Source organism: Rhagoletis pomonella, unplaced genomic scaffold, assembly GCF_013731165.1.
Source record: "Rhagoletis pomonella isolate Grant_MI unplaced genomic scaffold, Rhpom_1.0 Rhpom_scaffold_00002, whole genome shotgun sequence".
NCBI classification, from domain to species: domain Eukaryota; kingdom Metazoa; phylum Arthropoda; class Insecta; order Diptera; family Tephritidae; genus Rhagoletis; species Rhagoletis pomonella.
Genome location: NW_023458556.1, coordinates 14,346,590 through 14,360,619, shown reverse-complemented (window position 1 = coordinate 14,360,619; position 14,030 = coordinate 14,346,590). Strand labels below are relative to the sequence as shown.

General features: G+C 36.4%; 1 protein-coding gene across 1 annotated transcript; it reads left to right on the top strand.

Annotated features, from left to right (window-relative positions):
• Nucleotides 1-11,549: 11,549 nt before the first annotated feature.
• LOC118734460 (dynein regulatory complex protein 9) lies at nucleotides 11,550-12,683 on the top strand. Its single transcript, XM_036464179.1, has one exon. The coding sequence runs from the start codon at nucleotides 11,550-11,552 to the stop codon at nucleotides 12,681-12,683; it is 1,134 nt and encodes a 377-aa protein (XP_036320072.1).
• The last annotated feature ends 1,347 nt before the right edge of the window (nucleotides 12,684-14,030 follow it).

Genomic DNA, 14,030 nt, shown 5'->3' with positions numbered 1-14,030 from the left:
ATCTTTCAGAATTTTTCCACAATTTTCTTTATTTTTCGTACAGAAATTTCTTTACGAGTTCGTGTCAACCCCTTCACATAATTTTCTTTGAAGATTCGTAAAAAAATCGTTACAGAAATGAGATACTCCTACACAGTGGTCTTGAAGCAACCATAGCTATGACTAAAATGCCAACCAAAACGGCTTACATAACTGTCTTTGTACATAATCATAGATCAAAATTTCGTTGAAAATAAAATTCCATCTGCTCCTAAGCTTAAAATATTATAAAATGTTGATCTAGAACTTTCCAAATCCAGTTATATAATCGCGAAGGTCTATGGTAATATAATTATAACACTTTCTTACGTTATAAGCATAAAATATTTTAACTTAGTTATTCAAGAGATAATATTACATAATTGCATATTTTAATAATTCTTATTGCATAAATTTTATAAATTTACAAAGTCAATATAAAATATTATTTTATATAAATTCATATGTGTTTTGATGAAAATTCAACGACAGTTTTTTTTTTAATTGATTATATATTTAGGGTCGTCAATCGAATTAACTTTATAATTGAGCCAAAATCTTAAAAATACGCCATGAATGGATTCTCCAGCTTGCTCCGACCACATTCCGAAGCCGTCGTTGCCTAAAAAAATGCAGACAATGTTCCAAATGATTTAGAAGCACGTGAATTTTTAATGTTTCCGACATTTCTGTGCTTCGGAAGGCTTTAGCGAGTTTACTTACATGATTTTTTGATTCTGACCCAACTGACAAAGCAGTCAACCCATTGGTGGAGTTTTTTTCACTCAATACATTTAAGGTATGTGCTCTCCCTTGTATAACTTTTGGATGGCTGGTTGCCCGAGCAGTGAGCCAGATATAACAAGAGCATGAACTTGTTCTTGTTTCTTTTGTCGAATCTTCATAGTTAGGCATGTTTGGAAGAGGCCGCGTTGCATTTGGTATATCCTTATCTCGGTCACAGAGAACCCTACGACATGTACCACAAATGCCTAATGGGAACTTCGAATTGGTCAATCTAAAATTTTCACTAACGTATTTTTTAATAAGACACTCCAATTTTCCGGTTATATTAAATTCTGAAGGTTTTGACGATCCGAATTTAATCTTTCTCACGCAAGGCGCGCACACTTTAAATCTGTTCTCTTCGTGATTACACTTATGTTGCGGATGACTTATAGAAGACATGATGTGCAATCAAATAGCTTACACCAGAAATATTATCATCGAGAAAAATACTATCTGTTTTTTTTTACACTAATATACAAAACGATAACTTTAGAATACTCTGTTGAACAAGAAATACTAACAATTGCAGTTAAATTTGTTCCAAATTTTCATTTGACAATATTCTAGGCATAGGAGCAGATATGATTTTAATTCCAACTGCATATTGGTGTATGGGTGCCTTCCAAAACAGGTATGCAAGCAGTTTTGGTTGGCATTTTAGTCATACCTATCATTGTTTCAAGACCACTGTGCCTAAAGATTTCGTTAAGATTTCGGGAACTTTGGTTTGCAGGGTATACACATACTATTAGCTCATCTGCAATAAAGTTTTCGCTACTGGGCGAGTATGTATGTAGATTTGAGCGCATTTGCAATTTTAAAATTCCTTAAACGCTGCATGTGCATAAATAATAAATAATTTTTCCCGCCTATACATACATATATGCGCATATCAATTTGCATGTAAACTTACTATGTTTGCAGATGTGTATGCATATATACATATATATGACATTTAAAAACTTAAATCGCCTTGAAAATTGCAATACGCCAATGCAGTTATACTTTTACCAGTCATATATAATAGCTTGCGAAGCAGCTATTTTATTGCATTTCTTGTTGTTGTTATTGTTATTTACCGTTACTAGCGCTGCATTGTGTTGATTGAAATCGGGATTTACGACTTTGGAGTGATACACTTTTTGTTGATTGTTAAGTTGTGAAGCTTTGCAGCAGCGTTTATATCGTCGTCGTCGGGCAAAGGTGGCGTTCTACAAATATATATATATATATATGGATTTTATATGTACATATATAGTAGCGCTTATTGCTTATATTGAGTTACTTACTTATATTTGTATATATCAATGCAACTATTGCATTATAGAATAAATACGGGCCATTTTCATATCGTCATATTGATGCGTTCTGTACAACCAATGAAGCACATAAGCCAATCGGATTGACGTGAACTCAACTGAAAGGTTGGATTTTACTTTGGACCTTAAATATTTCAATAAAATATTTATGTATTTAAAAAGCGTTAAATAAGCATTGCGATGGGACAATCCACTTGTTTACTACGATATTCAAAGGGTTGGTGGGTGGAACTAAAGAGTTTGCATACTAAAACCAAAAATTGCACACATTTTTTGTGAGCAGTACGAACTGAGGTCTTATATTGAAAAGGAGCTCCAGAAAAATTTGTGGTGTACAATTTTTTCCAAAAAAATTTTACCTCGAGCCGGCACAACTAACAAACCTCTTCGCGACATACCAATATTTTTCCCAGGTATGAAGTATAATTTTTTTGTGGCGTGAAAGAGGTAGCATATACAAATGCGGGAAGATCAGATGCGAGAGAAATTAATATACATCCGTAACATTACCGTACACTAATCCACCGGTGTTCGCCAGTAATCTTGTTGAATGCCACCAGACGATCCATCAGCGCACCCGCCTGCGCTAATCAGTAGCCTCATCGCTGTGAAAAGCTACCGAAAGTTCGCTCAGTAGCCTTAGGCTTTTCGAAAGCTACCGGGAAATCCATCTTTTCAAACACCGACGTTCATGTGCACACAATTTCAGTCAAATTTTTTGCATACATTAACAGGAAATCTGTAATACCGACTTTATGATTTCCAGCAGTAATTAAAATTTTTAAATCAGCTAGAATTCCCAATTTTCCTTGAAACTGTGCCATTGAGGTCACTACTCATCTGATGCTGGAGGAGAAAACGGGATGACAACAAAGCCAACCAACATGCCAGTATGGTGTCTTATCTAACAATGTCCTCTAGCTGAGAGTAAAAATTTTCATGCCTTCTCCTCTAATATGCAGCAGTCATTCAGATACTGCTCTTAAAGGGGTTATGAATCTCTTCGATTGATTTTACCCATCGGTCTTTCACTATTAGAACCAGCTCCACGCTTTGCAAGAGCCTTTTCTCATTCATCAACAAGTACTCACTAGAGAGTAAGCCTATCACGGAAGCATGCGTTATTAAGTGGTTCAATAAAAATTTGTAGTTTTTCACAAGAATTAACACACGGATGAGTAGGTTTGCATATTCGAAGGCGCTGAATTGTTGCATTTTAAGGTTGACAACCAGTGGAAAACTCTTAAGAAGGAAGATGAAAATAATTGGCGAAGTGCAAAGACTCGTAAGACTCGGCATATCGGAGGTGGTGAGTAGCGCATTTCAGGGGTTGTTTAAGATACCAACCAAATGCGGTCACGCAGTAATATTCGGCGAAAAAAGAGGTGGACTTAATTGAAAGTTTCGAATTTCAGAACATGCCGGTACATCTGCCATTTTTCCGACCTGGACAACGCGCGCAACTAATTCTTCAGTTCTTGTTTATCCGACCTGAGCTGGGCGAACGTCCTCAAATTTTTGTGCTTTAAGTTAAGGGAGGCAAGGAAACAAATGGGCTTTTTTAGCCTGCGTGTACTCCGTGCTTTGCGCGGTGGCAGCCACTAAAATTTAATTTAACCTAAAAGTTCTTACCAGAGAATCGAAGTTTCCAGTATGGAAGTTTCCATTTGCGCTCCTCTTACTTAACTTAAACTAATATATATATTCTATTAGTAGTTATTTTTTATATAGTTACATAGGTTGAGTTTGCAAATGTTGCTCATCATTTAAGAATTGTTGAAAATGCCACAACATTAAACAGATATTATTTAAATTTCAATAAATCATTAAGCCTGATGTTTCATGCTTGCAAGAAATTACAAGAAACTCGATGTGATAGCGTAGATTCGTTCATATATACATATGCACAAACCATTTTACTGCTTATTCTAAATATTTCAAAACTAAAGTCTTACAATTTGTGCGTGAATGTGAAAAGCAAACCGCATTCAAAGAATATTATTATCGTAACAAGTTGAATGCAATGAAATGAACTTGCAACTGGCGCTTCAAGGCAACTGTCATCTACCAATTTGCCAGCAAATGTTTTCGAAGTCACACACCAAACAAACACACACACATATATATGTATGTACATACGCAATGCATATTAGCAAATTTGGTAAAACTTTCTCTGCATAAGAACATGCTTGTATGAGTGATAGGGCTGGGTGGTCTAAAAATCCGGAATATCCAGATGTCCGAATATCTGATTAAATAATACGAATATGCGGCTAACAAAATGAGTGGATATTGATTGGATATCCGGATATCAGGATAGAAAAATTAGCGATTATTAACCGGATACGAAGAGGATATCCGGCAAACAAAATCGAACGGCTATTAACCGAATGGCTATTCGGATTTTATCCGCATACACGAATACTCGAACAGATGTCCTAGCCCTAATGAGTGATAATTTGCAAGAGTCTGTGTGTTCATGTTTGTTAAAGGCAACTATTAGATTACCAAGTCGTGCGTTTGAATAGAGGGAGAGAGAGCGCGTGAGAGCAATCAATGTGGCAGAAACTTTGAATCGCTGGCTCTATCAGAGATGGAATTTCAAAATTTCAAGATGTGCCTAATGGTCTCCAAAAATAGTGCCGAAAAGAAGATTAAAAAGCCACAAAGTTAAATAACTTTTAAAGCGTTAGCGTTTTAGGACCAATATATTTTTACAAATAATATTTTTAAAATAGACTGAAGTAATATATTAAATAATAATTAATTAAATTATTACAGTACCATAATATATATATAAATTCATAGTAAAATTACACAGCATTCCAATTATGGAGGGGAGATGCACCGAAATATAACTAATCTGACATTTTTACTCATATATGTATGCATCTATATGGGCGAATCCGAGAAATAGTCAACCAAAATCACAAAAAAGGCAGGCAGGCAGGTATTTTTGTAGATTGTGCTCTCCATTCATGAATATTTGCGCAAATCGGTTGACTTTGATGGTCATATCAAAATCGCTTAATTTTTCAGTAACGTACGAATATAAATTTCGAAGGCAAATGCTTAGACGTTAATTCAAATTCAAATTTCCATTATTTTGTTCCCATAAGTACTGCTATGAACCTTCCCTTATACAACAAAACATTTTTAACTTATAATATTTTTGTCGGCAAAATGTTTAAAAGCAACGTCCGAACGTAATTTCCACAACGCTAGGATTCGCCCATATGCGAAATAATGGCAGTGAAACACTTTGACCAGTTTCGCCTATTCTTTCATTGATCATTTTTTGGTTGGTTTTATATAAAAGTCTAAAAGTCGGCATGTTTTTGCAACAACCAGATTTGAGTTCAGAATTTTTAGGGAGATTCCAAGTTTTCGATGATACCGCCAGAAAAAAAAATCAATCGATGGGATTTTGCAGAAACTGGCACTTTTATTTAATGGACTATAAAACTGCAAATTAGAATATTTCTATAAATTCTGAATGAAAAGCTTGCTGTTGCGAAAACTTACTTTTCTTACTGCGTATTCACAATAGAATTCGGCGTTTTGTAAATATTTCTCACGGCACTTATTTTAAAATTTTAGTGCTTTTAATTTTAACATTTTGTAATTATTTAATCTATATTGTGGTATGTGATTTTTTGTTATATGAAGGGGTTAGATTCAAAAAGATTTAAATCGGTCTGACATTGTTTTGAGACAATTAAAGTTAAAGTTGATTACTTATTGAAAATTCTGGGTAAATTCATTTTAAATCGTTATTTCCCGGCCAATAGATGGCACTACAATGTCCGAAATGACTTGGATCTCTTTCTCACCAAATAAACACTATATTTAACTACTTATACAAATATGGGTATAACTTATATTTTCAAAAAATGTCACTTAGACCCTTATGATTCTAAACCCTTAATATATTGGCATTTTATGCTAAATTTCTATATTTTATGATTGTGCCAAAATAGGATGAATTTTGCCAAAAGTGCCTGTGAGAATGTAAGTGCCAAAAATGGCAGTATTGTGCATACTTTTCCATCACTGGACTCTATTCACAACACATGTACAGACACATACTTATGCAGCGACATACATACATACATATATGCATATTTATAAACTTTAATCTTCAAGTGTATTCATTCATCGCACAATCAACATGAATGAATGCCATTTCATTTATAGTACTTTCAATGGCAACCAATTTCTAACGCAGCCACATAAATGACGGCATGTGGTATCCGGCGAGGTCATTGAAATGTCTGCCTACGTCTTTTGTCCCTGTTGCTGCTGCTATCACTCCTGCCTGATACTTCGCCTGGCACTGAAGTGCGCCAAAGTAACCGCAGAAAAGTTGTAAAGTTATGCCATTTAATCAACAGCCAAAGCAGCAACAGTGTGTAGTTAGTTCTAAAGATACAAGTAAAAGTCTGCATTGCTGCAGACACGCCAGCGCAATTTTGTAACGCATTCCCATGCTCAGACAGTCACTCCCACACATTTAAGCAAAGGACTTATGTACATTCACAAATGAATGTGAGTTTAAATAGCTGCATTTGTGGTAATAAGAATCCTAATGTGTGGCTGAGCTGGTTACCGGCTATGTGCTCAGGCATAAGCATTGATGGTTTGCAATTGTTGCATTGTTTGAGTAGCTACTTTTTCGCACATTAAAATGGTGAAGTAATAAGATGCCTCACACTTGATTATAAATATGTACGTCAATAAATCCTTATAATATTCTCAAAAGTAAAAGCAGGCTTAACGTTGATCATAGACAAAATTCCCATAGAATTATTTCTTACTGATTGGTGTAGGGCAATTCGAGGGCGAAGCAGATCTTTAATATGTTAATTTTTTTAAATACTCAGTTCAAGAATGCCTAAAGGGGTTCCAAAGGTTTTATGAAAATAGTCGCTCTGCATTTCGCGAATTGCATGACCGGCTATATGAGTCAACAGTTCAACAGAAATTCGAGGACACTGGTTCGTTACAAAACGAGGTATCACCCGTCCGTTTTCGTACAGGTCGTTAGACCGAAAACATCTGCTGTGGAATAAAGTATGGACCAGGCCGCGACAATCTGAATTCATCGTTGTGACCGGCAACTCTTTCTATTAATAAATGAAAATGAAATGAACCAAAACCCTGCCTCCTAAATATGTTTTCCTCAACACATGATTTGGTTATAGTTACGAGTACATTATTTGGTTATAGTTACCAAATATTGTGTTGAGAGAAATATATTGAATATTGAATATATATATGATTGAAGCTTTGGCTTTAATCCCCAGTTCCTTCTGAATATTCTTTTACATGTATAATAAGCCGTGTAGGCTCTCTCAAACCACCTCTCCATATTTGTCTTTCAGCTCAGCTTGGTAATTAATACGACACCCAAGTATTTAGTCTTGGAGGACAATGTGGCAGACGTTCCATTAAGGGAGGGAATCCTGAAATCCCTATGGATGTGCAATAGGACTGCCAAGAATCTTTCATATTTGGTCGCACGAGTATGCACGGAAAGGGTTCGTCACTCGTCCGCAGAGCCGGCATACGTAGAGAAGTCACTTATACCTTCGACCTTGGCCGGGCATCGGAGGGGACCGTTCACGGCCGGCTATTCAGTATACACCCGCTGACCTTTCAGCCATCGGGACGGGTACCTCAACACCTTGGCTTAGAGTGTTGCTGGTGCGGCTATCTCCACATACCCGGGAAGTTTGCTCACATACCAGTTTGGTTTGTTAGCTTCCCTCCCGATTGCAAAGAATATGAAGCTTTCCTCTTAGTTCATCACGATCTGAAAGTTACCTTTGGGGAATTTCCATGTCATAATTTAAGCCCCTTCGCCACGGCAAGACGACCAGCATTGAAGGAGAAAATAAAGGTTATGGTTGGTTGGTAGACGCGTTGCCTGGGTACATTCCCAGGGCCCAATTAGTGCAGAAAGCACCATTTTGATACGCTTTCTCTCGTCAAACCATTTGGATTTTCCAATGAATCTATTTAGATTAGTAATGGTAAATTTGGAACTTTTCCCAAGATTTTGGATGTAAAAACTCCCAAGTGTGCTGGGCACTCGCAAAGATAGTGAAGGACCGTTTAATTATAACTTTTATTTTTTCGCTCAAAATTAATTATTATTATTGAGTTTTATTTTTTTAGTTAAGAATCATGATTATACTAAAAACTCAAAAGCTATACCATCGTGTGATTTCCGGTGTACCTTTCATCAGCTTTGTTTTGCTTCAGTTTAGGTAGTAGTTTAAGTGAAGTGTTTGTTTGTTGCCCGTGTTGCAAAACGTTTTTTTTTTGTTATGTTTTGTTGCAACAGCAGTGGTTGGCAATGCTGGCGCTGCAATTGTAAAATGCGATGCTTTGCCAGCTTTTTATACGTAAAAATAAAATATTTGCATTTTTCACTACATTACGCTCGACGCACGTCAGCATAGCGCATACAATTAGCGCATGCATACATCGAAATACGTGTGAAAACACACACGTCAACGCATGCATACATATATATGTATACATATTTACTCTTATTCGCATGCACGCTTACACAAGCAATTTACCAAATAAAAGGTGTTAATATTTTCTATGCAACACGAACACCAAATGTGCAAGCTGCGGAAAAAAGTGCACAGGCGACTTTTTTGAGGACGCGCATATAGACTCTCGAGCTTAGCTGTACGCAACATTTTTTTATTTATACACACATACAAATATATTACATGCAGTACCCTGTGGGGAAAATCTCTAGTTCTGAACTGGGGCGCTTCTAGTACATTTAGACCCAGTACTGGTTCGCTATAAATCTCTTTTGCATGCAAGCAACTGGCGAATTTAACATGGCGATGTCCTAGGAAGTGTCAATTGCCGCCTGCTGCATCCCTTTTTCGATAGTTTCGAACTAGTCCTAAATTCTATAGTTTCGAACCAGTTCTGAAATCGACAGGCGAAAGAAAAAAGTATCATGATTTTTCAATCTTTTTAGTTCTTCCATGTGTGCGATTTTAAGTTATCTTGGAAGAAATGTGTTTTCAATTTGAAATTAAATTTGTTTGAATGATTGTAAGAAATGTACGTTTACATACCTTTAGCTGTAGCTGAGTTTGCAGAGGTGCTCGCTGTTATTTCTTAGATTCCAGACGGTCCCAATGTTAACACAAATTTTAGTTTTGTATTACCAAGCTATGAAAAAGCATCTGCGAAACGCAGAATAGAAGCGTATTTGAACGAAAAAGCCGCCGAACACATATCTGTGTAAAGTAAACAAGCCCCCCGCTGCATCCCTTATTCGATAGTTCCGAACTTGTTCTAAATTCGACAAATAAGATCTAGTTCGTTCTGCATCCATTTTTCTATAGTTCCCAACCATTTCTAAACTCGTCACTTTAGATATCGCTTTCTAGTGAAAAAAACTGAAAAAATTAGTCTTTTAAAAGTACCACTTTTCGCTGATTTTGGACTGGTGGGGATCTAGTTCATATCGGACTAGTTCCTTTTGGCGATAAAGACCTAGTACGGAACTAGAAATTTGATTCACTAGTCCGCGGTGTCCCTGCAGGGGTATTATTTGGATACATTGACTGTATGTATGTACATGGCCGCACATACACGTTTACTAACACACACACACATGCTATTCAAAGTCCTTGCACTCAATTTTGTAGTTGTTGAATGCTTAATGGAAAACATTTAATACTCTTTAAATTAATTTTTTTTTTTTAATTGTAAATTTAGTAAATACGTTTTATTGAGTGGCCAGCAAATAAATTTAATAAAATACCTAACTAAATTAACATTTTCAATCAAACGTATTAAAATGTGTATATACTATATACACATATATTGGTTAAAAAAAATTATAGAAAATACGGCATTGATTATGTATGCATGTAAATACATATGTTGTTTTCGAGGAAGCAAGGAGGAAATGTGTTATTTAATATTTTGGTCATGGAGGCGAATCAAATTGTTAAAGTATGCCCAAGTGATGGACAAAATAGTTTTTACAAAATACTAACAGCCGATTTCACCAGCAATTTAAATGGAAAATGATTTTTTATTTTATTTCAATTTACATATAAAATTCAAAAATTTAAATTAATTTTTAAATTAAATTGCTTTTGTGAAATTCTAATCTCTAAAAATGGTTCTTCTGCACGCGGTCCTTCCATTTTGTTCGTTGGTACCCTTGATTTGATTGACCAAGCCAGCACAACCGCTATACGTTAATGCGCTTTACTACGTTCATTTCGTAAAAAAGCTCATGGTTCGTCATTACAGTTACTCCGGCACCTGTCGTCCATACAAACAGGGTCATAGATTTTGCGTGAAAAACTTTCCTCCAAAGGTCCCCAAAGCCTACTGATCTTTTTTCGATATCGTCTATTTTACCGCACCATATAAATGTCCTTGAATCACAAGAAACTTGTAGAGCGTAATATTTGTTCATCAGGAGAGGGTTCTGCTTTTAACTTGCCTACCGATCCTAAGGTACTACCTGTTGGCAAGGGTGTTCTTCGCTTAATATTCGTTCTGAGATTATTGGTGGTGTCTATTTTGGATACGAGGCGGACAGGGTCCTACACCACTTCGAAGTTATAATTGGCAAAAGTGACGTGTGTCCCAAAACTCGAGACATTTTATGTGTTATGTAGTTTGTCTCGTCCTCTCTCAGCTCGCCTAGCGCTCTTTCCATTATTTTTCTTAGCTGGAAAATGCTGCGCTGTATACGCTAGCAACATAGTTCTTTTGATTTATATAGTGCTGTTTTGATAACTTTCATACATTCACTGAAAATGCAGGGAACTGCTATTTCGCCGGCTGTTAGCTGCTCAAACGGTATTCTGTCGACATTGGGGACCTTATTGTTTTTAAAGGCGATTTATTGCTATGCTTACCTCATCTTGCAAAAAATTCCATATCTCTATACCATTTCAACACCTGGATAGATATATTGGCCATCTCTTGGTCCTACTTATACCAAAATACAAAAAGCACACAGCATAAGTGGTAGTAAAATGCGATATGCGGATAATAGTCGATATAGAAACGAATTTACGGTGCACTAGAAATGGGCTGCATTGGTTTAGTCACGACTAACAAAGGAAAATTGGTGGAATGCTAAGCGGTAGTGCTGGGAGAATCGGTGCATACCAGTACGGTAGAAGGTTAAGGGGTTTTAGTCTCACTCTGAGTAAATTTTTCTACAAATATTTTTCCTACCATCAACAGTTCTTAGAAATAAGTGGTGGATAAATAATAAACAACTAATTTCCATAGTGACAATCACCTTGCCAACAAGCACACCCATAAACTGTTTACTTTGCAAACAAAACTTTTTGAAATGCGCCAATTTTAAATGGCTTAGTACCGTAGTGCCGTAGTCAACCCTGAGCAATGAAGCATATCAGTCAGCTCGAAAATTTTGTGCATCCGCCCTTAGAAGGCAAGGAAGTGAAGAATATCCTTCTGTCTGCTGTATATAATGACGCATCCGCGAAATTGCGCATCTATCAGCGTAGTCAAATGATAAATGCTACACGCTTCATGCCTAAAAAGCCTGTAACCAAATGTCATCAGAGCTCACGCCGCAGCTCTACAAAAGTGACCAGCCAAGCTATTTACGGCGAAGAAAATGTGCCTAACGAAAGAATACTAAACGAAATAAAACTCGATCAGGAGTTGACATTGCTTCGTAAAATTTATGCCATAGCGCTCTCTGAACTCGACTACTCCTCGGAGAGCACTACTGACGCTACGGAAACGCAAACGGAAACGGAAACGGATGCGCCGAAGGCGAGCAGACCACATGCCCAATTATACGCTGCTATTGAAGCACAACGGCCAGACAAGAACGAGGTAGAGCAAGCGCTAAGTACGCTAGAAGCCAACAAAGCAACACTCAAAGCGTTGAAATCGCAATTGGCTGAGGAGCATAAAGCGGCGGAGGATAAACTGGCCGAACAAGACGAGTGCATTGCTACGCTGCGTCATAATTTACGTAATGTGCGTCTACTCAACGATCTGGAGTTGCGTTTGGTACAACGTTGGGAGGAGAACCGCTACACACAAGCGAGCATTGTGGGAGCGAATGAGGAACGGACATTGCAGCAGCAAATTGACGGATTGCGCCAACGTATGGCTGACGAGGAGCGCATCATTGCCGCAGTGGATAGGTTTAGTGTGAAACAGTTTGCTGAATTGAATGCGAGTATTGTCGCTTGGCAAACGAAGTATGCGCGTGTGTGGGAGATCAAATGCGACGAGATACAAGCAAAAGAACGTCAAATACAGCAACTACAAAAGTCGTTCGAACGCCACCGGGAGACTTATGCCGCGCGTAAGCAATTTGTGCACGACTATTTGTCTGAAAAGGAAGTGGAGCGGCAGTTGTACGAGCAACAAATCTATCGTGTGCAATGCGCTGTACGGATACAGGCGTGGTGGCGTGGTTTGATGGTGCGTCGCGGTCTGGGGCCGTTCAAGAAAAAATCGAAAAAGGGCAAGAAGGGAAAGGGCAAAGCTAAGTAATGCTGTAGCTAAATGGGATATAAAGAAATTATTAACATTTCTGAAAAAATATAAAAACAGTTTAATTTTATAAGAAAACGTTTTTAAATGTTGGTAGTGTGTAACTACTTAAATACACTTTTGTATTCATTTTGCTATGTATACATCTAACGTACGTCTAACTTTTAATAAAATAATGAGTATAAAGCTGTAGTGCAATTTTTAAAGAGCATAAATAGGATTAACCGATTTAGCTTCAATTGAATAAATAGATATCCCTATAAGGGCTACCTACAGATATGCGTGAATTAAAATAAAATAATAGGGTAAAAATAAATGACTTTATAACCTTTTTGAAAACAAGAATGAATATAACACAATCTATATCTATTTATATAACAAAACCGTTAATGCTTTTGTGCGCGCATCACATTAAAACTACTTAACTCATTTAAACGAATTTTTTAAGGATAGTAGGAAAGTACACAGAGAAGGTTTTCTGTATATACATTTTATTGCAATAGGTCAGATCTGTTGAAAATTAGAGGACATTATATCTCATTTGTTCGCCAGGCAAAAACTCGAAAGCGGCTTGAGCGGTTTGAATACTATTTTTATGATTAAATGGGCTAGAAAGTAGAAAATAATATTTTCTATACCCATAGAAATTTTCTCGAAAAGTTTTGAATTTAAATACACATGTATATACACTTTCAGTACGCCCACGTGTACAGACAGATATGTATGTATTACTATTTGGGTCTTTACTTTTGCCTGCTATTATTAGCACATTCAAGTATTCTCAATTTACTACTCTATATATATATATGTACATTATACATATGTATGTAAGTATATCATGTCAAGTATCACTTTGCCAATTGGCAATTTTCTTTACAAATGTCGTTGATTGGCATGAAATTCGAGTGTAAATTATCCAGAGCCATATGAAGTTGTGCGCTGAAAGTATAAAAAAGTGACAAATGCGGTGGAAAAAAACCGTAAGAATAAAACGAGAAATGAAACGATGAGAATTTTTATACACAGATAGAAAGAAATGTATGTATGTAGAATAAAAAAAGTAGCAAATCTTCATTTGACATATTCAACACGACTAGAATTCCAGATTCATTTAACATCGCCTTTTTTACTTATGTACATACTAGGGATATTTCGAATGTAATATTTTTCACATTCGCGAATGCAAATTTTACGAATGCGAATGCGAATGTTAGGAATAACATTAAAAAAGCTATAATCAATTTAAGTCATCATTTTTATTACTTAAAAATTTTTATAAATTATTGAACCATTGAACGAGTGCTTAACCTATACAGTGTTTTAGTTTAGGAGTAAAAATTCAAAAGG

What these genes read in the sequence shown, in the direction of transcription:
- LOC118734460 (XM_036464179.1), top strand. Translation starts at nt 11,550, where the DNA reads ATGAAGCATATCAGTCAGCTCGAAAATTTTGTGCATCCGCCCTTAGAA.